Source organism: Branchiostoma floridae, chromosome 9 (assembly GCF_000003815.2).
Source record: "Branchiostoma floridae strain S238N-H82 chromosome 9, Bfl_VNyyK, whole genome shotgun sequence".
Taxonomy (NCBI): domain Eukaryota; kingdom Metazoa; phylum Chordata; class Leptocardii; order Amphioxiformes; family Branchiostomatidae; genus Branchiostoma; species Branchiostoma floridae.
In genome coordinates, this window is record NC_049987.1 from 8,183,044 (window position 1) to 8,208,961 (window position 25,918).

The window sequence follows — 25,918 nt, forward strand, 5'->3', positions numbered from 1 at the left end:
AAGTGATGACAAGTAAAAGTACATTCGAGAAGTACCGACCGTGCGGTTGGTAGATGTAACAAAACGTTCAACTCAACTCTATGAGTATGATGACTCATGTGTAATTATAAAACATGAGTGGCTCTACAAATACTCGCTACATAGCTCTCGACGTGAGAATATCTCAGCGACTGTTTACTAACAGTAACGACGAACATACTACTAGATTCATACTTGGTAAAAATAACACACAGTATTGCGATGTTTATGAGTGTTCAATGTATTTTGATATCTACGGCTTCTACTCGTTACTTACAATGAGTGAGCTAGAGGCTAATAACCTTATTCGAGAGTTCGAAAGGAGTAACGCTTTTCTAAATTTTCCCTTCGGTTGGAAACACTAGTGTTAGTCTAGTTTTGTGTTTTATCTCGCCGTAACCAACATCCGTCGCCACCCAGACACGCCTGAGTTCCGCGGAGGCGCACACAATGGCGGAGAGTCCGCTGAAGAGCCTCTCCTGCCGATGACTGGACAGTACCGCTCTACTCAGACCCTCTGGTCGTCATGACAACGATGTTGACGAAAGTGTTTTCGTGTTGAGGTAGTTGTGGCTCGGCCACGCGACCACGCAGCGAGGACTGGGCGCTGGTCATGCATGACATTTTTGTCCCAGGTCATCGACAAACAACCGCACAAAGCAGTGTTCGCGCTCCACGTTCTGTTCTCTCCGTGTGACTCCACGGTTTGAAGATGGGAATATTTGCGTCTTTTGTTACTGTACCAGCAGCGGAGACAACGCATTGAGGAGATGTGAACCTAGGGAGACTTTTGAGAGGACGTTTCCGGACTTTCCGTGTCTGCGGCGTAGATTTGAAGATAGACTTTTTTCATCACAGCGTTTTCGTGGACAGGGCACCGCTGAACGTGGATTACAACTGCTGTTGTCATCAACCAAGTTTGGAATACCGAGGAAAAAGTAGGAGGAAGTTTGTGAAGGTAAGGATAGGGAATCCATTAGTATCACATCTTCCAACAGAATGAAGTTGATATCAAATAGACGACAGTGTTTTTCTGTGTGACTTTCGTACTAGACGATATTCTGTAGTCCCTCTTCTTTGCTGAACCAATAACGAATACGACGAGAATAAATCGTACCTGCCATACTGCTTCATAAGCAAAACCTAACGACCAAATGAAGTTATCTTGAATTACACACGTTCATTTTAGTCAAAACGCAAGGGGGGGATAATTTGCTGCCATTCTTGCTAATCAGAATAAATCCAAAAGAACAAAGCGAACATTTTCTTTACTCATTTTTCTAGATAGAGACATTTAACCCGATGAAGAACGTTTGAAATATCTGAAATTGTGTTAAACTTTGAATTTCTTCACATCTAAGCTATAGTGTTACACAGGCCTGTCATATGTAGTATACCTACAAAGTTTTTTTTCGTAATTGGAGTCTCTCTCACGGTGAGGCAGCCATATTGGATTACCCCATCAAACCCTCCTACAGGAACTGTGAGCTTGTTGTGCGCTCCTGTCCGGCTTTTGACCGCAGGAGAAGGCTTGGCTTGCTGTCACGTTATCTGAAGGACCTCTAACGAAGTACACCCTTCAAAAGAAACAAGTCTATTCCACACGGTTCGATTGCCCCCTTTTATGGTAGCGATAAGTGGAAAACACAGTCAGCGTCGCTGAGTATATCCTGGACTCCGGGAGAGTGTTATATCATACTTGATGTCAACTTACGGATGCATGTAGGCTAATTTTCTTCTTGTCGGTCGATATACGGCTACGAATCAACAATCAGAGTATGGGTTTTGGGACGTCGCTTCAGCAGACTTTGTGGAACAAAGTTAAGATGGAGACAATGCAACAAATAAGCAATGATAAATGGTGTAGAAAGTGGTAGGGACTTCGGCTATGGCATTGATCGCAAATTGATCGAGTCCGCTGTCAAACAGACTCAATTGTGCTCGAATGTTTCCTTAGACAACACCCATTCAGGACTCTGTGTCGGTGGGACAGGTCTGTTATCCAGTTAAACTCTCTGATATGTTTGAACGGGTCTTGAAGTGCTCATGCTATGCAATGGAACAAGACGTGTCATGGCGCTCGCCTCGCATGACGCTATTTGGTGGCAAGCGGCATGGAGGGTCTGTGTTGGTTCAAACTTTCGCCGGACAGGCTGTTTGTCCTTGGGTTTTGTTGTGCAGTGCACCGAAACCTCCCATGTACCAGAAACTAGCGTGGTCTGACTACTATAAAGTTTTAAGGGTACATCTTGTGTTGTATGATAACTTTATTTCCAAATTCATGCCCGTAGGCTAATTGCAAGGGTATGAACAACAAGAAGGTAACCAGTGTCTATTCTATACATCTATGTCCCTACAGACATTGCTGGGGGTTGACCTCTTTGTTGGAGGCAGTGGCTGATGAAAGTTCCCACGTTTTAATGATAAATAGGTGTTGTGATTTTAGTAGGAATATCTTATTTAGGTGTTTAAAATGATGAAAGCTCGGGAATATTGTTTTGGTTGGAAAATTTGTTTCTTTCATCCTCTCAATGAAGGTAGTTACAAATAAACTGCAGTCTATCTTCCACTGTGTCCATTGCACAATACTTGTACATTAGGATATCGTACCGTATATTCTTGAAGGGTAAAATCATTACAAACATTCCCAGTGACTTTGTGCTTGTGATGAACCCTAGCATCATGGCGCGGCTATCCACAGTGTACCTGTTAGGTTAAAAATTATGCATATTGTCGTGGACATCTGCACAACACACAGTGCATGATTTAGTTGCTCAATCAAACACATGTTCATTCGTTCTTTACAGATTAAAGTCCAAGGACCAAGGTTCACATTCGCAAAGAGAGAACTGTTGAGTTTGAGTTTCGAATTCTGATGATCACCAGCACCATGCCACGCGCGTTACGACTATGCGCAGTGTACCTGTTAGGTTAAAATGTATGCATATTGTCGTCAATTAATCTGCATAACACGTGTTTATTCGTTGTTTACAGATTTAAGTCTACTGTCCAATGACCAAGGTCCACATTCGCGAAGAGAGAACTGTTGACTTTAAGTTTCTGATGATCTCCAGCACCATGCCCCGCGCGTTACGGCTATCCACAGTGTACCTGTTACTGGGCATGCTGGCAGTGATGGTGAGGCGTGGTGAAGCAGTGGACGCGTGTGACGTCTGCGACTGCAGCGACCCGACCAACATCGACTGTCAGGACAGAGACTTGGAGGAAGTTCCGACAAACTTTCCACAGGAAGCACAAGCAATGTATGTAGACTAAGCCATAGATGTGTATTCTCCTCACTCAAGTTAGTCGTTTGTTTTCAGTAATCTATAACAGACTAATGGAATACGATGTGCAGATCTATTCACACGTTTCTTTCCATATGATGATGATGATGATGATAACTTTTATTGCTCAAAAATTGTACAAGGTACAAAGTATGGCATCTACCTAGTATGATACCTAACTTCGGTTCCGTAAGGTTAATCTACTTACAACAAAGGTGTGTAGTATGGGATGAAACTGGGCTTTTACAATCACTGGAGGGATTTCTAACGTCCAGACAGTCTTTAATGATATGGCCAAATCAAGAGTCATATTTAGCCTTGCGCAAGACAGGGCCGGATGGTGGTGAGAAGATGGGTTATCGGAAAACAAATCTGCCAGCGAATCATTCTAAACATCCTCCACGAGTTTCTAAGAAGACTTAAATGTGACCTAGTAGTGACACAGGAAACGTGGACGAAAATCTATTTTGCCTCCCACCAATAATCCGCCCTGTATACAAATTCGGACGACTTTATCCCTCATCCTTTTCGTGTAAAAGGTTTGGTGAGCTCTGTCTTTTTAAGGAAAAGGCTCTGCGTGAGACGCATCAAAAGACACTGCTGTCCGAGAGATGATCCTTGCACGTCACGATATGGCCTTTTAAAAGATGCCATCACCGCAGAGTTGTTGTTCTTGTGGCACGTAGAAACGGCTCAACACCCAGCAAAACCCTGAGGATACTTTTACCTTAAAAGCCCCTGACTCGTTTGTTTTGGTCACTGGTGGAGAAGAAACGGCTTTTGTGTTTGAGGTGTCAGTATGATGCTAGTCCCACTGGCATAATCTACCAGACCTCCTCGACCCTTGTTTGCACATAGGATTAACGCGGCGTTTAGCAGCCTGAGTTTTACGGTTCTAAATGCCTAGAGTTCGCTCAGCTAGATCACTTGAAACAACTTTTACCTCGGTCAGACAAAACAAGACATACCAAGACATGCTCAGTTAAAAAGCAGGATGTCCAGAATACATTAAATTTTGTCTATTACATCATCTTATTGATGTTCATTGCTAAAGCTGCTATTACATCTTGCTGATTTTCTTTCTATTTCAGAATACTGAGCAACAATAGAATATCAAGGGTGCCGCTGACTGCCTTTAGAGACTTGTCGGATCTGCTCTTTATGTAAGTATTTCAGGACACCGTGATTGTGTTGCCTTTACAGTATGGTCATAAGATGGACCGTACACAGTTACTCCATAATGTTCTAACCACAAAAATGTATATTTCCTGTGGATGAGGTTTGCTGAACACGAATCAATATAATTATGATATCTGATGTCTTGAAATAAAGTAATATTATTCAAGTTTTTTTTGTAAAACTTGAAAATACTTCGATGTGATATAACATTAGTAATCTTAAAATATCTTGAAATTATACGTCGAGAATGCTTAAAAAGAATAACTTTCATTTTCTGTCGACCTACCGCACACTTTCAAATGTTATCCATACTTGATCATGACATCACATTTATAACTCGTCTGTCACATACTGATGTTTTAAACTCTGTCTAACCCTCGTGTGCCGTATTTTCGAGCTTTTTTTGACAGGTAACGATGGACCGACCCTCGCTGTGATTCCCTCTGTCCATTGCTCTGGTGATGTCTGTCTTTCTGTTCCTCAGATACTTACACTCAAACGCTCTCACAACCCTTGAGGAAGGAACTTTTGACGACATTCCCAATTTAATTGAAGTGTGAGTGGTGGTAGAGATTCGTCTTCCTGTCATATCATTTTCCAGAGGAAAATTCAGCTTTCGTAGAAAAATAATATACGCTAGACAAAATATCTATATCTAGTTGCACTAAAGATAGTGGTAGTATTAGCAGCTATCGTACATCTATACCATGAGTGCCTGTAGCAAAGAATTTAGGTTGAAGTCCTAAAGGCTGAACAGTTCAGGTATGACAGGTCGTTCGGTGTAATATAACCAGCTTCCCCCGCATGCCTGTGAAGCTGGTGTGTTACGCCAAAGGGCGGTTATACTGCCTGACCTATTTAGGTTAAGATTTTGATAGCTACATGTAGATCAGCTAGATCTTCACCTGTCACTCTTATTCTAACTAATCTAAGCTTTATAGCTTATCTTCAAATTAGCTCAAACACTGTTAGAGAGAGTACTTTAATAGAAAGATAGAGTCATAGTCACTAGTCATAGGATACCAAAGCCATAGCATACTATTGTCAGTGATATTCCATTAAAGTGAAATGACATATCGCAGTGCAGTTTTGAAAATCTCTCTCTCACTATGCATAGGATAATCGGTGAAATTTGATTCCATGATCCCCACAGATACATGCGGGACAACCCGTTTTACTGTGACTGTAATCTACGGTGGTTAGCGGTCTGGTTTCAGACCACGGCGGGGAGGGACATTCTGAAGGACGACCCGCAATGTCTGTCACCGGGCAACTTAAACGGACAGAGTCTGACCAGCGTCAGCGTGCAGGACATGATCTGTCCGACTACCGCCGCACCTCCTGTCACTGGTGAGGATAGACGCATAGCATTAATTGCTTTCATTACTGATGGCGCAGAATACTAGTATGTTTCTAGAAGTTAAGGTATGAAGAGAAAAAGAAATGCAGGCATTAAGTACTGTAAATGCAGGCATTAGACATCTGTTCAGTGTAAACAAATACTAAATATATCAATGAATAATAGCCATAGAGAGATTCCTACTAATGAACCCTGGTATGTGTTGGTAGTCCGCATGCACGCGTTATGTGCGTTATCATTATGCAAAATGATGCTGAATGTTGGAACAACATGAAACGGAGTTATAACCATTGTATGCGTTAACGTCGCTTTACCGATACTAACGTTATACCATGATATGATCTCACTTGATTTCTAGTCAAAACATTACCATATACATGTACATAGACAACAAAGCGTTCATGAACGTCCATTCTAGGAATAGACTATTGATACGTATATGTATATAAGTGTAACGAAATTTCTTGCCCGTGGGCTAATTACAAGTGACAAAAAAGACTGGCAAACAATGGTAAACATCATAGTAAGCGACTAATATAGTCTAAAAGCTAACCCTAAAATGTATACAAATATAAATAAGAAATACAAATGCCGTCGTTGTTTTTTTTCCAGAGGCGCCCACAGAAGCGCCTGCCACGCCTGCCCTGAACACGTGGTGCCCGGAGGAGGAGAGTGTGCTGTTCACCTGGCCGAGAACCTTCATCGACACTACGGCACGGGTGGCGTGTCCGGAGGGCGGCGGGACGGCCATCAGGCAATGGTGGGTTCGGCTAACTAACTAGCTAACCAGCTAAGTAACTGACTAACTGACTCACTGACCGGCTAGCTAGCTAAGTAATCAAATAGATAAATAGCTAGTGGGATAAGTACTCATCCGTAAATATTTAAATAACTAATCACATGACAAAGTGGCTGACTCACCACTAACTGACTGACTAACTGATTGACTGACGAGCTAGCTAACTTAGTAATCAGCTAAATAGCTAACTAGTCAGCTAACTAAGTATGCAACTAACTAATTATTGAATAACTAATCACATGACAAACTGGCTGACTCACCACTTACTGACTGACTAACTCAGCGCTAGTCATTAGGGAAGTACGCATTATACGTTTTGTACAAATTTCTTATAGCATCACGGGGTTAATTTGGGAAGGATTATTGAGGCAAGCTTCTAATAATGAAAAAGTAGTCAGAGTGTTGTAGCAGCATTCACCATAACTGCTGAAAATTATTGTTTCAATGCATGTTTCTACAGTGCCTGGGGGTCTCCAGACGAAGGGGCCTCCTGGAGCGTGCCGAACGTCACGGCGTGTTTCTCCGACAGGGTGACACAGCGTCTGAGTGAGCTGGCGTACCTGCCGCCTGACAGAGGTACAGCGGGTTACTTTTAAAATAGAGAGAAGGAACCTGTTTGCAAGTGATCATTCCACCTTATAGTTAAGCTAGTCTGTCATATCAACGAATCTGCCAATTTGTAATTTATATAAGACAGAGAATGAATGTCACTTTATTGTGGAGTGCACCAACTAAAGTAATGTCCTTTTTCATTGTATACAAGATATGTCCCCTAATTCTCCTATTTGAACGGCAAAGAGAAATCCATATTCCTCATGCAATTATATAAATCATATATTATGGCTACTAGTATTATGTATTAGTCTCTGTAGATATAGTAAGGTTTTCTTATATCAACAGTTATGTCTTATTGCTGTGACCTTTAGTTAGTCTGTTAGAGCAGGACAGTATAATCAAGGTATTTCATTTATTGTCGATAATAGACTTCATAAGCAGTATACAAAAGTGAGTGAAGAATATCTGTTGGCCACTTTGTAAAGAGTGCAACTTCACTTTCATGTCCATCTACATTTGTTATAGCTTTCTAATCCACAAAAATGTACTTTATCACCTCTGTATGACAGTGCTGGACAATATAGACGAGTTACAGACCTGGACATCTTGGGCTGAGCAGTTCACACTGATCGACACCGCCCTGGCTGCTAAGACCTTGGCGACCCTCTCCGCCACCCCGACCCTGGACACGCAGCAGTGCTCCACAACACTGCGGTGTATCAGTAACCTCATGCAGGCTGACGAACAACAGCTGATGGAGGCTCAGCGGATGTACAACTCTGTATCAAAGTATGTATGGAACTGTATCGAAGTATAGTATAGCTCCGTATCATAGGATAACTGCGTATGTTTGAACAACTGCGTATCAATGTATGAATAACTCCGTATCAATGTATGGATAACTCCATATCAATGTATGTATATCTCCGTATCAAGGTATGGATGAGTTAGTATCAAAAGAAGAGAATTCCAGATCAATGTATGAAATGTTCCGTTTCAATGTATTTAAAAGTCCGCACCGATTCTTGAATGGCTCTTTTTGAATGTATGTATAATTCCGTATCAATGTTTGGATAACTTCATATCAATATATGCGTAATTCATACCAAATTACTTATAGCTTCGTATCAATGTGTGTATGATTATATATATTGTACGTTTCTTCAAGATGGCAAGTTTTGTTTGAGATGGATGAAAACAGAATTTTGTATCATTGTTGATAAATGATTGATTTCTGTATCATTTCATAGGCTCATGAGCGTAATAGAGCCAGTGACATTCAACACAGTGTTTGACGGCGACACTTTCGTGACAACTGCCGGGGACATCGCTATAGGTCTGGGAGCGTTTCAAACAGTACAGTTTCCCGGTGCCGCATTCGTCCAACAGTCAACGGACGGCAGGCGGTCTTACCAGTCGGATCAGGTAGGCAGAAAGTCGTTATTGTAAAACATTAATTCTTGTATTTCTTGATCATTGGTTTGATGGAAAATTTTATGAAAGAAGTCTATTTTTTGGTCATCAGTACTAGTATTAGAGCAATCCGAGCCACATTCAATTTATGCTATTTCTCATGAAGGACAGCCGATATTTCATATTCAACTTTGTTCTTTCTGCAGGAGTTTGAAATATTCTTGAACGCTAATGTGTCCGATGGAGATTTACTAGGGTTCAGTTCGATAAAACTCCCCACGACGCTACTGGACAGGGTGATACTATCAGAACATCCAACCGTGCAGTTCACTTTCTACAGGAGTGGCAAAATGTTCGACGTAAGTTTACGTACTTTCATGCGTCAAATTTCTACTATTTGGTGACGCCTCAGGGGCGGAGCCGTTAGTGTAGTCTACTGCGATTGAGTTGAATGATTCTAAAAATCAGCGAATGCATTCCCTTGGGAATTGTTTTAGGTAATACCTTACAGGAATGACCTTTGTACACAGCATGAACGGTCTCTACTACTTCTAGCATACAGACGCGTTATTTTCTACCATCTAATACATTGGTTCAAAACGTTTAAGTATATGCCTCGTCTTCAACGGCGCCGTCCATTTCCATATTCTGTGCGTCTTAAAGATGATGACGTCGGGATTTCGTGCATACCAAACTACTGGTTTAATGAAGATGTATCGTTTTTCAACATGGATTGTTTTGATATCGTACAGCTCGTGAGCCAAGCTGACGGGAACTCCTCCTTCAGTATGATGAAACTCCAGGTGCCCATCATCTCTGCCACGGTGGGAGGGATGCACGTGTCGAACCTGTACGATCCTGTACAGGTCAACTTCCGCAGGCTTATAACAACGGTTAGTACTGTAGTTATATCATGTTGGACTTTAAAATTCTTGCTGCATGTATCTTATGTAACATTCTGTATTTTGACTAAACCAATTTCAATGAATAGCAATCTCATTGGGGTAGATTATAGTTTATGTGCATAGACAAATTTCAAACTTCCCCTCCTCGATTCATTACGACAACATTCGATCATTGGCGTATTTGTCTTGTACAAGTACACCAGTTCATCATACATTATTTTCCACTTTCTCTTATAGGGCACTCCAGTATGTGTGTTTTGGGACACATCAATAAACGGTAAGTACAAAGTCTACTAGTCTTATTTCTATCAAATCATGATACCAAAGTGTCTAGAAGTAAACATAATGTAAGAAAGACCATAAGCCTTTAGACCCACCAGATGCAGCTGGAATGGAATGGTAGGATGTAGATGACGTTAAAACCTAGCTTAGGACAACTTCGTTCACTTCCCCCTGATACTGGACATGGGTGGTATATCTATTTCAAAAGATGATGTTTACAAGGTACATCTGTAAATTACAGCGTACCTAATTTGCTCTACTAATATCATATATAATTCTTGCCATCCTCAGACTGGTCAAGAGAGGGGTGTCAACTGGCTAGCGACCAGAATGACATCATTACCTGCGAGTGCAACCATCTTACAAACTTTGCCGTTCTCATGGTAGGTTTCACATTTTCGTATATCTCGCTAACTGCCAAGATAATCATCACAGTAGTATAAGACATGGGTCTAGTTCATATTTTAGGCCGTCAGCCATGGCGTAATCAGTATTTTTATCTCCAAACAGATAGACCCTGCCATCTACCTCCACCGAGGCCCCGTTGTAATCTACTGTAGTCAGCATGACTCACATGGACCACACTTTCCTTGACCTTCCACAACACCAGCGCCATGGAGTGCTTTTCCCTAGCCTTTGATCACGTATAATCTCTGCTTTGTTGACATGTCACCGACCACTCCAGTCATTTCAAAGGCGCCAATCGTTACAAGTGTTAGACAGCAAGATGCTTTCGGGTTCAGGTCGCGATAGGACACATTTTTCTTCCCGTGTAGGAAGGTACACATATCAGCCATTAGCTGTAAATTGAGCCACCTTTTAGGTCGGTGTCGTCACGAAACGGTTGAGATAACGCATTGGGTAGAATTTGCATGACGATCCACAAACTTTCAACCTTCGAGAACGCTTTGTACAGTTTTTACCGTAAGTATTTCATGTTTACCGAGCGTCAATGAGCGGAAGAAGCTGCTCTTTTGTCTCCTCATGCCTGAGCTATGTGGTAGAAACGACGAGTTGGTGTGGAAGGAGGCCATCATAGAGGGTTCACGATGAGTTACGACTCGCACTTTCCTTGTAAAAAAGACCCCAAATAATGGAAGGAGCCAGTCGTAAGAATCCCCGGTCACATTTCTCCCCGACTGAAACCTCTGCTGGGAGAATGTAAGCACTGCTCTGTCACAGATATAAGAATTTCATAAAAAGCATAAAAAGGGACCAATTGGAGTAAGGTTGTCAACATGTCATCAGATTTAATCCAGTTTAGCTTCAAGGACACGCTACGTCGGACTAATTGACAAACATTCCGATATAACAACAGTGTTCCACTCCACATGTTACTGTTTTTTAAACGCGTACACAGTATCACTGCGAAGGACGAGAACCATTTAAACGTCAAATTGTGTGTTATGTTTTTTAAAGCAGTATTAAAAGATAAATGATATACCTACATACAAAACATGCATCAACAAATAAATGTACAGCACATACATTCGCTTGTTTAGCGGAATATTGCAAATGGTTCACATATATTGATTCAACAGACCAAATTATGAACAGTAAAAGCGAGCGCTTGCCAAACATGCATGCTTGCTGTCCCTCTGGCTTCCTTTCTCACTATAGTCTCTAAGAATCTTATCTGAAAGCCGAGGTTGTAACGACCTACTAGTACTTTTTAAACGCTACTGTCATCGTGACATCTACATCATCGTTAGTTCAATCATCACTGTTGTCCTCCTCCTCACCCTCTCCATCGACAACGTCTTCATCACTTGTGCCGTCGTCACTGCTGTCAGCTTCACTGTCCTCGTGGTCTTTAATGTTCAGTTCTGCTACTTCTTCCAAGTCATCATCCACACTGAGGATGTCGGAAGTGCCGTTTGGAACTATCTTATCCGCTTTGTCTATCTCGTCCACTTTTATGACTTTTCCGTCCCTTATCTTTCTGATCGCAAGGCTGATGCCAGCGGCCGATGGACGCACAGCAGGGTCGTATTGGAGCATGTTTAGGATGAGAGCTTTCGTGGAACTGACTGGTGGTAAAGTAGTCACCAGACCCTCCTCCAGGTCTTGCAGTGTTGTGGATTTTAAGGCATCAGCAAGCCTTCCTCTGGACCCGACGCACGCGACGAGAAACTTTCCTTCGGAGTTGTAGGAGGATCGATCGGTGACCGCAGCAAAGATCACGCCCAACGAGAATATGTCGCTACCTTTTGTGGACTGTCCGTCGTCTACTTCCGGCGCCATGAAGTGACCGGAGCCAGGTTGGTCCGTGGTGCTCATGCCCGAGCTCCATTTGAGATCGCCGAGGACTTTAGCAATACCGTAGTCACTGATCCTTGGTACGGGGCTCCGCCGCGTGCCGGAGAGAAGTATGTTCATCGGTTTCAGGTTCTTGTGTTGAAGATCAGCGACGTCATGGAGATGGGCGAGCCCGTCGGCAATGCCGATCATGAGACTGGTGCTTAGGCTTCTGTCGTAAGAAGCGTGTAACACCAGGTCGTTCAGATTTCCTACCGGACAGTACTCCATGACTGCCCACAGCTTCTCTTGCGAGGAGAAGGAGTGGAAGAAGCGGACCAGGTTGTCATGTTCTAAGGGTAGCATGCCCAGAAGTTTCCGCAGCTCACCAGCGGCTTTAGACGCCCGTTTCTGCAGGCGCTTCTTTTCCTGGTCGCTGACATAAACCTTCAGCTTCAGCTTGGCAGAGGTTTCAGCATCGCTTTGCATCAGGTCGATCGACTTTAGAACATATGTCTGTCCGCCTTTAATCGCCTTATAGACGACACCACAGGCTCCTGTCCCTAGCGTGTCCTCAAAACTGTACCCCTTCACGCAGCTTTGTGCCGAGTCTGCCATGTCAACCGGCCGAGCAAACTCCACCCAGACAAAGTAACACGAACACACAGGTTTGGCCAAGACTACAGTGGCCCTCGGGAAAGCCTGTGCTTTGTGAAGTGCTTTGTGTTGTGTTCTTTTATCATCAGCAACATAGCAACCATGCCATTGTTTGCACACCACGCGTAATAAAAGGACAAGTCAACTATAAATCAGTTTGAAAAGTGACTTGTAGCAAAAATATTTTTCTTCACCCACACCTATTTCGCGCCATTACTGAGCAGAACACGCAGAATAGAAATGCCCATAGTCTTTGTTTTCACATGACAAAGCTTAAGGCAAACCGCTGCATCACGACATTTTCTTCTTTGATACCCAAGAACTACAGCACCTTTGGAAAAATCCGAGAGAAAGGCAGAGCAATTATTTACCTCTACAAAATGGGTAGTTTTACGATTGATAGCATCTTCAAACCTCACATAAATAGGTGGCATGTTAATGTGTTTTTGTACGATTTGCCCGATTGCCGCCTTGAAAATGAGAGTGACCGTATTCATTTGTGGGTTACCTCGCAAGTCTCACAATGTTTTACAGCTCTATAACAATCTTTCAAAAATTATTTTACAGGATATATATGGCAACATAGACAACATCTCAGACGCAGATCTGACAGCCTTAATGATCATCTCTTACGTGGGATGTGCCATCTCCATGTTAGGGATAGCTGCGACTCTTCTCACCTACTCTCTCTTCAGGTAACCGTACGACCAGTGTCACATTGAAGCTACTCATAATGTATAGAATATGCTGTCATTGTACTTTCCCACCCTAACAGCAAATATTGTGATTGTACTAAGTGTTTAACGAGCACAATGTAATTTTGACAACATTGTATGGAAGCTGCAAATTAGTTACAAAATGATTATGGAATTGCAAGATTACATAATTATCCTACATCACAAAGTTCACAATTATATTCATGTTTGTAGGAAGCTCCGGAGAGACAACCCCACCAAGATCCTGATGAACCTGTGCCTCGCGCTCCTCCTGGCCATTCTGTTCTTTGTCTGCTCCGGGCCTGCGCACAACAGCGGCAGCCGAGGCGCCTGCGTGACCGTGGCCGTGTTTCTGCACTACTTCCTGCTGACGTCCATGGCCTGGATGGGGCTGGAGGCGCTCAACCTGTACCTGGCCATCATGAAGGTCTTCAACACCTACTACAGGCACTTCATGCTCAAGTTCTGTATCGCCGGATGGGGTGAGTAGAGTACGGACTCTTGTTTACAGGGCAGACGTAACCAAAGTATCGTTGAAAATTAAAATCTTCGTGTTGTTGCATCATTCAAATAATAATATTGATACCCTATTAAGGGCGTGTTGATTTGATTACAAGGAGGACATCCGCCCAACATAGCCCTTTCCAAACTTTTCAACATGCCGTAAATCGTACAAAGCAGTTGTAAAATGTGGCCTGGTGGATCCCTTGTGCCTTGAATGCTTTATGTCCTAAAGGATTCTTTTCCTTCCCTACAGGTAGCCCAGCTGTTATTGTCGCCATCACTTTAGCTGTTAACGTAGAGAACTACACCCAATATGGAGGGATGTGAGTATTACAAATTATAATCAAAATGTTTTACAAGTCTAAAGGTTGTACAGTGACAAGAATACAACAGACGAATTTTTTTATTGCCAATCGGGTAGCTATCTACTGAGTAGCTAATGTGGCTAGCCATAGGAAGACGTATTTAGACACACTATATGTTATTCATTGTCACGCAAATATGTCCTACCATGCCTATAGCTAGTGGTATTGGCTATTCACTGGGTACCAATTGGGTTGCTATCTACTGTTGAAATTAGACTATCATTGAAGCTGATTGTCATGTACAGATATAAAATACTTATACATTATAATGTTGAATGTCCCACAGTTGCTGGCTGCAGCCTAACGCGTTCTATGGAGCGTTCCTGACGCCCGTGTGCCTGGTGCTCATCCTGAACTGTGTCATGTTCGGTCTGGTCATCAGGCAGCTCGTGGGAGGGGCTGCCAACGAGTTCAAGAAGGCTGACAAAGTGGAGACAACCACGAAGCTGAGGTAGGATGGTTGTGACTTGCCACGTGCTATGGAATGAACGAGAAGGGCTGGAAGTGTAGACTTATCAATCTCCAAGCGGATTTATGGGTGGTACAATTAAGACAGTATTAAGACATTTGACATCCAACTGAAATTTTGGTACTGCCTTATGCCACCGGTAAATTTGCTTGGAGATTATGGATTCGTGACGTGGAATTGACATGGTAGGATAGGTTTGATATTTTTCACTGACAAAGTGTGCTAGAACCTAGTGGGAAATGTAACATATTTAACAATGAATCCCCTACATTGGTACGGGGATCACTAAAAGACTGTTAAAATCTGGCATCAGAATGACACAGATCCAGATCGACGAATGACAATGTTTTCCTCCCAAAAGGGGCGCGATTGGACTGGTGATCCTCCTCGGACTCACCTGGGTGTTGGCCATCTTTGCAATAGCTGAAGCCAGCCTCACATTCAGCTACCTGTTTGCCATCGTCAATTCTCTTCAAGGTGAGAAAATCCTTTCTAGTACATTAAGAAGAGTTGCTTTTGTCTAAACCAACTTTATAGTATCTCTGGTATCCCAAACTCGTTGACAGCTTGCACTACTTGAGAATAACTTGACACATTAAGCAGAGATCTCTCTCTCTCTCTCTGTCTTCACCAGGGATGTTCATCTTCGTGTTCCACTGTGTTCTGAAGAAGGATGTCCAGAACCACTGGAAGACAATCCTGCCATGTGGGCCTAAAGGCAGACCTGGGACTCCAAGCGGTATGAACAACCAGTATTTCTTCATTGCTAGAATGTTTGGTCACACCCAATTGTTACTTATATTTGATGTAAACGAGCAAGAGGACATGCAAATATTGCATTTTGTCAATTCCAAAATGTTACAGAACAAGTTTGGTTCATCAAGATGTTAACGAAAGCTTTCTTATAAATCTATTACAGCATGGACAGGGTCGAAGTCCATGTCCACTCCCAGCCAGCTGCACAGAAGCTCCCGTGTGTCTGACATCAACATTAAAGCCTTCCACGCCATGACAATAGAGGACGCTGATCAGATTGGTATGGCAATGTGTAGTACGTCTTACATACTACTTCAATTGAAACAACACAGTTACCGGTACAAATAAAAACTAACTAAGCATTATTCTAGTTAAATAAACATCCAAGTAGATCTACCTCTTTCAAATAGCTGAAGGAGCTATGGTTGTGAGATCACTAAATCAGATCTAGATTGTATCCTTCAGTGTTCACTTGGACGGATGATGTCTATGACTACTAGTAGCAGGTAAAAAAAGCTATGAGAGCCGATAATAAATTTTTGTGTCTCATTCTACAGATGACTTCAACTCCATAGGACAGGGTGGCTCAGACAATGCAGATGACGTATCAGAATCCGGGTCCAGACCAACCACAGCGTCTGGAATCCGGCTGGACACGTCTTTCCGCAACATAGACTTCCAGGCATACAGTCATCCACCAATCACAGACTACTGCAACCCTCCCTCCCCCATCCCTGAGGCCTCGCGAGAATGCTCAGATGAGAGCACATCAGTATATGATATAGAAACAATAAACGACATCTCCGAAGCTTAGGGCTTCTGTGCAGGCCGCTGTCTATACAAAATATAAATTATCATGACACATTTTGTATAATTTTCATAATAATGTATGAGACACAGTCACATTCTGCTGATTTCCAAGCTACTACAGCAGCTGTTAAAATAAAGCCTTCCACTTTTTTTTATACGCCAATATGTGGATTTTTCTCCAATTCTAAATCAAAATTTCTGGAATGAAGTCCTTCCCTCTTGTCCTTTTGGCTCATTTTATACACTGTGAAACAGTACAGAGCTCTGATTTTAGGATTTAACAACATTTTTCTGTATCTTTAAATACTTTGTTTGTTGTTTGTGTTCTGTACTGCATAGTAGTTGAGCCAAAGGCTATAATACAGTTATGTCAGCATTGATGCTGGTACAGTCTGACCCAGGTTGGAGTTCCAACCTAAGATAGATAGCGAGGACAGGACTGCAAATGTCTGGAACATTTTACTTAGCAGTCAGCAATAGGGACAAGCTTGCAATTTACTGTTTTGTGACTGTGAGGAAGTAATGTAACTTAACTATCAGGTCTGGGCTATATATATATATGTTGGCTGCTAAACTTAAGCATACAGACAACTATTGAGGATGCAATGTTTTCTTAATAAGATACATGTAACACCAAAAGAAAACAAAACAGCCAACTAAAAAGTACATTATTCCTGAATAGCCCATTCCTATTTTTTTACCCCAAACATTACAGTATGAATGGCTGTGCCAATGATACTGTTTGTTTGAGAGAAGGCAGGCATGTGTAGCCATACGACTAAAGTACAGTACACAACATTGGCCAGATAACGGTTTACTTGAGCTTTACCACTTAAACCACTCAGCACCTCTATAGTGCTAGTATTTGATATACCATTTTTGTATAACATTGCCAAACTGACTAACTGTGCAAACTTGAAGGAAGATTTTGCTTGCACATTGAAAATCTTAATATTTCAGTAATGGAGAACTATGTTGCAATTCAGAGCATGTATAAAGTGTTGAAAGATTAAGTGAAAGTTTGCTTGGTATGAGTTTACTATTGTACAAGTTGAAGATGAATGCGACTTAATCTTGAGTAGAAAGTGTTGGTTTAGAAAAAAATACTCCATGTTCAAGATCAAAGAACATATTTCACTTTTATTATATATACGTTTATATTCCATTTGCTTTCATAATGCCATTTGTACTCATCATGTTCCAATATGATAATTTTTATGAGCACTGTGAGACAGAGTTTGCATTTTCCATATCAGATCTGATGCTTATGTAAATAACAAGGTTTGTAAAATAGTAATATGCATTTGCACAAAGGATACAACCAGATTGAAGTCTTCTACAACAGGTATGTCAAGCTTTCTAACATTGATGAAATAATGGATACATCAACATTCTCACATACCAAAGTGAGAAAACATGTATATCTGTTTATATAATCATACATAATTTCAAGACAAGTAATAGATTAAAGTAAAAATCACAGACATATACATATATACAGACTTAAGTACATCTAATACAATTGTTTAAAATTTTACCTAAATACTTGATGTATAACGCTGTATCTTTATAGGCAATTGTTAATTAGATTTGTACAGTACTTTGGTATGACAGGGTTTGAAAGTCAGAACATTTTTGGGGGCCAGTCCAACACGTGTTTGTAATGGCATGCTTGCAGTGAAGCAAACAAATAAAGACAGAAGAAGAAACAAGGGTTCTGGTGATGTTTAGCCACTGATACCATGTTTGTAATATTCAACAGAATATCAAATGAAAAACAGATCATTTTTCGAGGGCACCCGCTGTGTGTGAGTTAAGTTCCTTTAAGCTATGCTCCAATATATAGAGATCCTCCCTAAGCAACATTAGGATAAATAAACTTATCAAGGAGTTTCCTGGGTCCAATATTTTCTCTGCAACCTGTAAGCAGCAAGGGAGAAAATGGTTAATGAGATAAAATGACAACCCAGTATACAACCATTTCTTTTTTTAGCTCAGCATGATCGAGGTATTTTCAACAAGGCCTTTTCAGTCCTGAAATAATCAACTATTGACACATGTACTTGATAGTTGTTGTACTTACCTGAGTTCTGGAGCTGTGTTGCTCCAACCTTTTACTGATGAGTCTCTGAGCAACAAGCCTGGCTGTAGACCAGAGGGTTGGGTCACGAGGTGTCTGTCTTAGAACAGTCCTCCAGTTACAACTGGAGAGCGACAACAGCACTACAATTACATTATGCCATTATAAGATTATCTTAGTTGTTGTATTGTGTGTGTACAGTTCAGAATGTACATATTTGTACCAAGTTTTCTGTATGCACCAGATTTGTCTTTTCCACATTATTTGCTTATCTATCCTAAAAAGTTGCATTGATCCAGGTGTACATCAGGAGGGAGACTCACTCAGAGATTAGTGGGTTATGCCATTTCATGACATTGCCTCTAGGCTTGCAAACTCTTTTTTTTGACTACCCTTTAAAACTTACATGCTATCATGGTCCATACAAAGAACCTGCAGTGCAGTTTGCAGTCTCCAAGATAGCCCTTCTCCACTGCAGCTGAGATTTCTGTTGATATAGAAAGAAAGATTTTGAACTGAATGATTTTGAACTGAAAATAACAAATAGATTTGGAACTGAAAATAACAAAAAGCACACATATGACAGCAGAAAGATTAAAAAATTCTCCATGTAAAGACAATGGGCACTCAGAGTTGTTCACTTACACGGTGAGGTTTTCCTGTGACAACAGCTCCATCTTCTTCTGTAGCAGATTTTTACTACTCAGGCCATTTTGCTTAACAGCTAGGCAAGCCACAACATCATCTGAACAGGAAGAACATGCTAGTCTCAGCAAAAGTAGAAACTTTCACAAAATGTTTATGTAAAATTCAGTCTGTTTTTTGGAATTGCAAATCAATCATATTTGGGAGCCTCTGCTAAACTGGGCGGATGTTTCCACTTTTGTGGGCGTGACCAGTGTAAGCAGCTGTCAACAATCAGAGAATCTACAGAAAACATTTTGGCAGTACTCTGATTGGCTGACAGGCCACACCCACAATAGTGGTAGCCTCAGCCTTGTTCTGCAGAGCCTTCCCAATATATATTGTAGCTGCTGCCAAATTTTTGCACAGGAGAATAATGACAGGTAATAGTATACACTTTTGTATGTAACTGAACTTGAGGGGGAAACAGCATGAGGTGTGTGACTCACCTGCAGTAAATGTAACAACACTGTGAGGATTACGAGGCATGACAAAGCCGTACTCCATCAGTAGTCTGCCGTTGTCGTAGGGATCATAGTTGATGAACACCTGCCTGTACTTTCTACATGCCCCCTCTGTCTTCACCTCATAACACTTGCTGCTCACATTGAAGTCAGTGTCTGTCTGTAAATGTTTGAGACAAACTTTAGGAAGAAGAAAGTGCAAATTTCCCTTTAAGAAGAGCACACAAAAATGATAATCATAATGAAAATATCCTGTAACTGTATGAAGAGCAAAGAGATTTGTTCACCAGCAATATATAAAGGTTAAATAAAAGAATATTTCACACTGAAATACATACAGTATGTGCAACGCAAACTCCACTGTCCAGGGGCTGTAACTGGCCCCTCCCCACAGAGGGCAGGCAATGTTGGACAGGTCACTTCAAGCACAATTTAATCAGGATATGAAAAATGGTTATTGGAATCTTACCTGTACCAAGGGAGAATGGTTCAACATGTCTAAGAATGGAGCCAGGGCGTACACATCAGGGTCACTGGGGTCCAAGAACTCCCATCCTGGGCCCCTCTTGTACACAGACCTGGTGTACACTGTGGCCCACGCCCATCGATAGGACTTCAAGGTAAAAACAGTCTTCCAGTCTGGAAACAGGGGCTCCAGGTTGTGCAGGGATGTTTGCAAGGATTTGTAGGAGTTCTGCAGTACTTTTCTGTGCCGCAAGGTGGCCTCCCGCACAAGAGCAGGAAGGGCGTCGACTTCTGCAGTTGAGAAGTAGGAAGGAGTCGTGTATGATGTTGGTAAAGTCTGGATGTATGGATACCAGAAGGAGTCCTTCCCACGGGATTTCTCAGCAATCAGATACAGGCTGAGGACCTGCTTAGGGGTGAGACGTGGTTTCCAGCTGATGAAAAGGGAAAAAAACAAGACACAAAATTATTCTCTTTGAATATGATCACAAACCACAACAGCACACAGAAGGCCCAAATGGAGGGGACTGTCATTAGTCAACTGCACCAACCCATGTGCCAAATATCATTGTAGTATTTTATACTCCATCATTCCAGAGGATCATAATTCCACTGCAGACACATAAGTACATATGCATGCAGAGTGAAAACTATACCTACATTTTTCATGGAGGTAGATGTAGATGTAAGTTCTATAAAGTCCTTAAAGCACTGTAGTTGTGTAGATGCCATACTTTGTACCTCGTACAATTGTTGTGCAATGAATTTATATACATGTATATGTAATAACTTTCCATACGTCAATCTTCTGTAAAACATATTACATGACACTCTCTCTATCACTTCTCAGTCAAAATCTACCATGCTGAAATGTCATAAACTTTGATAAAGGCTACATTACTTTTATGAAAGTTGATGCCAGATGAGTTGATATAGTCTGTTAGACTTACATGTATAAGAAATGACCAGTGAAGATTCTTACGTTTTGATATATTGTCCAAGATGGCTGTTAACAACTGTTGTTGTTGTGATGAGCAAGTTTTCTGGTAAGCTCACAATACAGTCTCCTTCCTGAAAGTAAAAGCAACTTTGTGGTAACTTTTGAAGTAACATGATTTTAACAAACATTATTCAAGCCAGAGCTAGAATTAGAACAACAGTCAGATGGGACTTTTGACATGAGAATTACCTTTAGATTTCTGGTTGACATGACCCCTCTCCCTGTATCTGAAATGTACACATGACAAAGTGGAAACAATGCAAACAATTTAAGAAAACAACAGCAAGTTAAAAGATAGCCGGTGGCTATCAAACTTACAGACATGTCATTTATGATTGAAAACTTAAATGCAGGACATATTGATTATATGGTATCATTTTTTATGCATTACCCTTAGGAGGAACATTACTCTTCACTGTTATTTAGCTGCTGCATTCTTTGCATGGCTTAGTTTTATCCATCTTCAGCAGGTAAACAATATATACAATGTCTAAGGTGTTACCAGGGAAGTCCGTCAGAACAAGGTGGCTATCCCTAAAGCCATTCCTCCTCAGCCATCTCATCAGCTGGATGCTGTCATCTCGGGACATCAGTGAGGCTGTCACAGGGAAAACAGCATCAGAGTTGTGGATTATCATCACCTGGTTACTATGTTCGTTATTTAGTATGTCATTAGTTTAAATATGAAATGTTATGTGCTCAATTTCATTCTGTTCAGAACCTAGTATTAAAGTTGGTAAGACACCATGTATCTCGTGTATCATGCTGTTTCTTCTCAACAAACTCACACCTACCTACAGGTATGACTGCATTTTAGCATAGCTTAACCTCACTGTGTCCCAATTTCAAATGAACATTTTGTCCTTAAAGCTCTCTGGAAAACTTGTATAACTTACCCTTCCTTCTTAATTCAGTTTTGGGCAGTTAAGTTTCAACCAAGCTCCCTTTTTTAACATAATTGGTGTCAGATGTAGGACAGGCTACCCTGGGAAACCAGCTCGAGAAGCTTCGCAAATAAGAGTTACCGATCCCCTGCCTAACGCGCGCCCTCCCGCCTCTATGCACCCGCCCCACTACCAGCGGCGGGTGTCCCGTGTGGGCGTGTTGTAGGGATCGGTAAACTTTGCGTGCCTCGTTAGGAGTCTGCGTTTTCCCAGGGTAAGGACAGGCCTGCAGGAGTTAAAAATTAAACTCCTTGGATGTACTAAAAATATATGATAATAGATTCCGGTACCATACCATGTCGAACACCCTCTTCTTTCTGCTTGGACTTCCTTCGTCTGTCGCGCCATGACCTTCCTCTCTTTGTCATCTCATCATTTGATAAACGGGCCTTGTTGAACTGCAAGTTGTGTGTAGGATACAGAATAGGATAAGGCACGTACAGGCCAGGCAAATATAAAGAAATAGGCAAAATTACTTTTGACTGGAAAGTAAACCATTGAGATATCCGTAAGCAACCGTGCATTAGGCAATTAGAGCATACAATAACGCTATAGCCAACACTAGACCACGAATATAGACATAATGCTGGCCTTGTATCTATAGCCTTGTATCCAACGTCACCAGCTAGCCTTGAAATGTCCCAGGAAAAGGGGAGGGGCGTTAAGAGTAACACCGTACTCACGCCTTTAATGGATTGACAGACTCAACACAAGCGAGACAATGCATAAACTGTGATAGACAGTCACAGTAGCACCTACCTGAATAATGAAGGATCATACAAAGACCAAGGACTCCCAGGAAAAGCAGTATTTGTTGTTGTTGTTGTTGTTGATGATTTGTGAGATTTCCGAATTTCTTTCACCTGGGCGCAGCCATCTTGGATGGCCACGTGACTTCCCATCATTCCATGCGTACAAAAAAAGGACAAAATGGCTACGCTGCTGAAGGTTCTCCGGGCTTCTGCCCGCTCTCGCCTGCAGTTTACCCCCGCCAGGCCCGCTTCAGGGGCTGCACCTGCTGGTGGAGAACACTCAGGTACTTGTGCGTCTTTTACAGGGTGGTTGGAGCTGTATACTGCGCTGTAGGTGTTTTTACAGGGACGAAAACTTTGACCTTGTTACGTTACGTTTCGCGTGCCGCCATCTTGTGTGGCATAAAGAAAGAAGTGGCCTACGTGACTAGTACTGACTACCGCTTCTTTTATAGCAAAGTTACGACTTCGCAAAACGCAAGGGAAGGGCAGCGCAGAAATGTACCATGTAATAAAATTAGGGTATTTCAATGTGCCCCTATCTCCTGAAATTATCTTCACTTTCTGCCTAGTTGAGCTGAAACTTGAACCTATACAACTTGTTATAGGTTCAAGTATCATAGATACAATTTGTATCTTAGAAATAGCTCTTGTTTTTGAGCTTAGTCTTACTTCATGCCAAGAAACGTTCGAAAGAACTTTACCACATGACACAGTCACAATGATCTTATGAAAATACAGAATATTGTGATACATCATTTGTAGTAATCTGGTATCATACCAGATTACTACAATGATGTATCACAATATACTATCATACTATGTTGACCACCCTTTGCTTTGATTTCCTCCATCAATGACGCCATTACTGTCCTCTCTGTCACTTTGTCATCTCTTTATTTTGACACTTGGGCATTGTTGAACTACACTTTATGGAGAGTACACAAGACACAAAAGCACTTGCATTGCAATTGGAATGTTATCAAGTACACCAAAGTCAACATTGTGTATGACATGTACTTTAGGTGGCATGGACCTGTGGAAGAAGATGTCTGTGTTCATTGCCCTGCCTGCTCTGACCATCTGTATGCTGAACGCCTACCTGAAGGAAAAGGAACATCACGAACATCCCCGGCCAGAGTTCCAGGCATACGCCCACCTGCGAATCAGAAGCAAGGTAACAAAACATGGCATTGGCAGGCCACCGTTAAGTTACCACAAACTGATTCCTTTCATCTCTTCATTTTAGATAGCGCTGTGGCAATCTATAACTTATAAGTCTGACAAAACTTTTTTTCACAGAATATCAGCAGATGTATTTATAGTTGATAAGCTAGTTTTCTGCATTTCACCTTGTGCTGACTTTGTAAGTTGTAGTTGAATAATATAGTTGTCACTGCTAGTACAAGTTTGGTGCCTGACAATATTTCATTCTTTTTAAAGGTGGTAAGTATGCTAAAAGATGGGAGCATTTCTGGTGGAGACAAAAATGTGTTTGGAACTTCCTTAGCCCTTGATGGGTTAGACTGACAAAACCTCTTTTAGAAACAAAATAATATCTTCTTATTGATAACAAATAACACACTTATAGGTTCTTTATCTATAATTCGGATGTACATAATGACAATTAACGTACAGTTTATGTATAGTATATTGTGTTGTGTTGTTTTGTTTTGTTCCCCAGCCGTTTCCGTGGGGCGACGGTGTGAAATCACTGTTCCACAACCCTCACAACAATGCTCTGCCGGACGTTGGCTATGAGGACAAGCACTGAGTATCTGCTGTCAGTTAACCCTTTGTATGGGAAGCTGCACATGTGGTTCTCTTTGCGGAATTCCTTATGCTTCTGGCACTAGACTTGCATAGTGCCACAAGGCTCTAGCCATTGTGATTGTTTTCTTCCCATACCTGCAGTGGTTTTTGTTGGTGTTGGGAGAGCCTGTTCATTCAATGGCTAGAGCCTTCAATGGCACTGCTTCGGAATCTTGATGCTTTACATAACAAGCTTATGCGTCATAATTTTTGATACTGGTATTATTGGCGGTATACATATCAATTTGCAGTGGGCAGCTTCACAGCTGTTTGTATTTAGCATGGTGGCTGTTGAGTGTATTTGACGTGGCTACAAGTTTTACGGCATCTGCCTATTGTAGACGCATGGATTTGTCTTCAATCTACCTGTCAGCAATGATGTGCACTTCAGCCTTTTCTTTCAGTGAAGTTTCACAATTGTACATTGCTTGTTGAATAGAGTGTGATGATGATTGGTAATAGCTAATAGGAACAATTTACAATGGATATTGTACGTTTGATCAAATGGTGTATCCAGTTTAAGGCAAAGGTTTAAAATGTATAGGGCCAGTGCGTTTATAAGTGTAATTTTTTAAGAATAGAGATGCTCCATGGTCTAGCTTAATTTTTGGATGGGTACTAAATGTGAACTATTGAGAAGATACTGTATGCTACCATATACTTAAGAATTTACTGCTGATGATCCACATTCTGCAGCTCAGTGTGACTTTTGAAACAGCTCAAAATTTACTCAAGTACAGAAAAGAAGAAACATGCTAGTGTTGATTTTTCTGGCCAATTTTGCCCACAGTAGTTCAGACAGATACCTGCAGAAATCTGGGAAGGGCCCCTGAAATTTTGGATGTATGAGTGTGTATGTTTAATCCAGTGCACTTAAATTTCAGTTTTGTGTTTTACAAGTTTGTTCTTGATTTTGCAGGGGTTCCCGTGGGGTGATGGTCAGAAGTCTGCCTTCCACAACCCACATATCAACGCTCTCCCTGATGGCTATGAAGATGCAGAGGAATAGAGAAGGCAGAATCAGATATCAACTAAGCAGAATATACAACTCCATGTCTCAAATCTCAAAATCATCCAGAAGCCATTTATGTATGAGTAGGAAAACTACTGTGTGCTCAGAGAGCCTCAGAATGATGTAGACTGCACTTGTCAGTTTTCTGTATGCTGCCTTTCAGTGAGATGTTTTCTTTGAGACCCATGTGTGCTGATGTAAAATAAAGTTTCAACCCCCCAAGGTGGATTTCAAGTTCTTTCATTGAGCTCACATAGTAGGAAAGGAGGTTTAACCATTATGCATATGCCCTAACTTAAGTTATGGCATATTCACCTCATTTATCATAAAAGGAGGTGAATGATAATTAATGCAAAAACAGTTTGGCAGACTGATTTTAAATTAATGAACGT

At 41.5% G+C, this 25,918-nt stretch overlaps 3 protein-coding genes across 8 annotated transcripts; 2 read left to right on the forward strand and 1 right to left on the reverse strand.

The window, feature by feature from the left end:
• The first annotated feature begins 577 nt into the window (after positions 1 to 577).
• Positions 578 to 16,574, forward strand: LOC118423075 (adhesion G-protein coupled receptor G6-like). Of its 2 annotated transcripts, XM_035831037.1 has the most exons (21): positions 578 to 976; positions 3,013 to 3,281; positions 4,397 to 4,468; positions 4,969 to 5,040; positions 5,638 to 5,834; positions 6,457 to 6,604; positions 7,104 to 7,219; positions 7,768 to 7,987; positions 8,449 to 8,623; positions 8,818 to 8,970; positions 9,364 to 9,504; positions 9,754 to 9,793; positions 10,090 to 10,181; positions 13,261 to 13,388; positions 13,623 to 13,891; positions 14,167 to 14,236; positions 14,565 to 14,729; positions 15,109 to 15,224; positions 15,382 to 15,486; positions 15,667 to 15,783; positions 16,061 to 16,574. In XM_035831037.1, exons 2-21 carry the CDS (start codon positions 3,031 to 3,033, stop codon positions 16,315 to 16,317), a joined length of 2,904 nt encoding a protein of 967 aa, XP_035686930.1. In that variant the 5' UTR covers positions 578 to 976; positions 3,013 to 3,030; the 3' UTR covers positions 16,318 to 16,574. The 2 variants fall into 2 exon arrangements, with proteins under 2 accessions (XP_035686930.1, XP_035686931.1); XM_035831038.1 differs by lacking the exon at positions 4,969 to 5,040.
• An 865-nt stretch (positions 16,575 to 17,439) lies between these two features.
• On the reverse strand, positions 17,440 to 22,802 carry LOC118423095 (SET domain-containing protein 4-like). Of its 4 annotated transcripts, none has more exons than XM_035831084.1 (11): positions 22,710 to 22,802; positions 22,246 to 22,348; positions 21,509 to 21,604; positions 21,196 to 21,233; positions 20,989 to 21,077; positions 20,011 to 20,440; positions 19,527 to 19,701; positions 19,039 to 19,138; positions 18,800 to 18,880; positions 18,397 to 18,517; positions 17,440 to 18,233 (listed from the first exon to the last, which is right to left on the reverse strand). In XM_035831084.1, the coding sequence occupies exons 2-11, from the start codon at positions 22,316 to 22,318 to the stop codon at positions 18,096 to 18,098; spliced, it is 1,341 nt and encodes a 446-aa protein (XP_035686977.1). In that variant the 5' UTR covers positions 22,319 to 22,348; positions 22,710 to 22,802; the 3' UTR covers positions 17,440 to 18,095. The 4 variants fall into 4 exon arrangements, with proteins under 4 accessions (XP_035686977.1, XP_035686974.1, XP_035686976.1 ...); XM_035831081.1 differs by having other exon boundaries at positions 21,509 to 21,610; XM_035831083.1 differs by having other exon boundaries at positions 21,509 to 21,610; positions 22,246 to 22,354; positions 22,710 to 22,762.
• On the forward strand, positions 22,802 to 25,748 carry LOC118423128 (cytochrome c oxidase subunit 6A1, mitochondrial-like). Of its 2 annotated transcripts, XM_035831135.1 has the most exons (4): positions 22,802 to 22,986; positions 23,728 to 23,879; positions 24,387 to 24,485; positions 25,434 to 25,748. In XM_035831135.1, the coding sequence occupies exons 1-3, from the start codon at positions 22,881 to 22,883 to the stop codon at positions 24,474 to 24,476; spliced, it is 348 nt and encodes a 115-aa protein (XP_035687028.1). In that variant the 5' UTR covers positions 22,802 to 22,880; the 3' UTR covers positions 24,477 to 24,485; positions 25,434 to 25,748. The 2 variants fall into 2 exon arrangements, with proteins under 2 accessions (XP_035687028.1, XP_035687027.1); XM_035831134.1 differs by lacking the exon at positions 24,387 to 24,485.
• The last annotated feature ends 170 nt before the right edge of the window (positions 25,749 to 25,918 follow it).

Excerpts from the sequence above, each read along its gene's own strand:
- LOC118423075 (XM_035831037.1), top strand. The coding sequence starts at position 3,031 with ATGACCAAGGTCCACATTCGCGAAGAGAGAACTGTTGACTTTAAGTTT. Across the intron at positions 3,282-4,396 it reads CCACAGGAAGCACAAGCAAT|AATACTGAGCAACAATAGAA; the intron begins GTATGTAGACTA and ends TTTCTATTTCAG. Across the intron at positions 9,794-10,089 it reads TTGGGACACATCAATAAACG|ACTGGTCAAGAGAGGGGTGT; the intron begins GTAAGTACAAAG and ends TGCCATCCTCAG.
- LOC118423095 (XM_035831081.1), bottom strand. The coding sequence starts at position 22,318 with ATGACAAAGAGAGGAAGGTCATGGCGCGACAGACGAAGGAAGTCCAAG. Across the intron at positions 18,881-19,038 it reads TCACAGGAAAACCTCACCGT|AAATCTCAGCTGCAGTGGAG; the intron begins GTAAGTGAACAA and ends CTATATCAACAG. Across the intron at positions 18,518-18,799 it reads TGTATGGACCATGATAGCAT|TTGTAACTGGAGGACTGTTC; the intron begins GTAAGTTTTAAA and ends GTCGCTCTCCAG.
- LOC118423128 (XM_035831135.1), top strand. The coding sequence starts at position 22,881 with ATGGCTACGCTGCTGAAGGTTCTCCGGGCTTCTGCCCGCTCTCGCCTG. Across the intron at positions 22,987-23,727 it reads TGCTGGTGGAGAACACTCAG|GTGGCATGGACCTGTGGAAG; the intron begins GTACTTGTGCGT and ends CATGTACTTTAG. Across the intron at positions 23,880-24,386 it reads ACCTGCGAATCAGAAGCAAG|CCGTTTCCGTGGGGCGACGG; the intron begins GTAACAAAACAT and ends TTTGTTCCCCAG.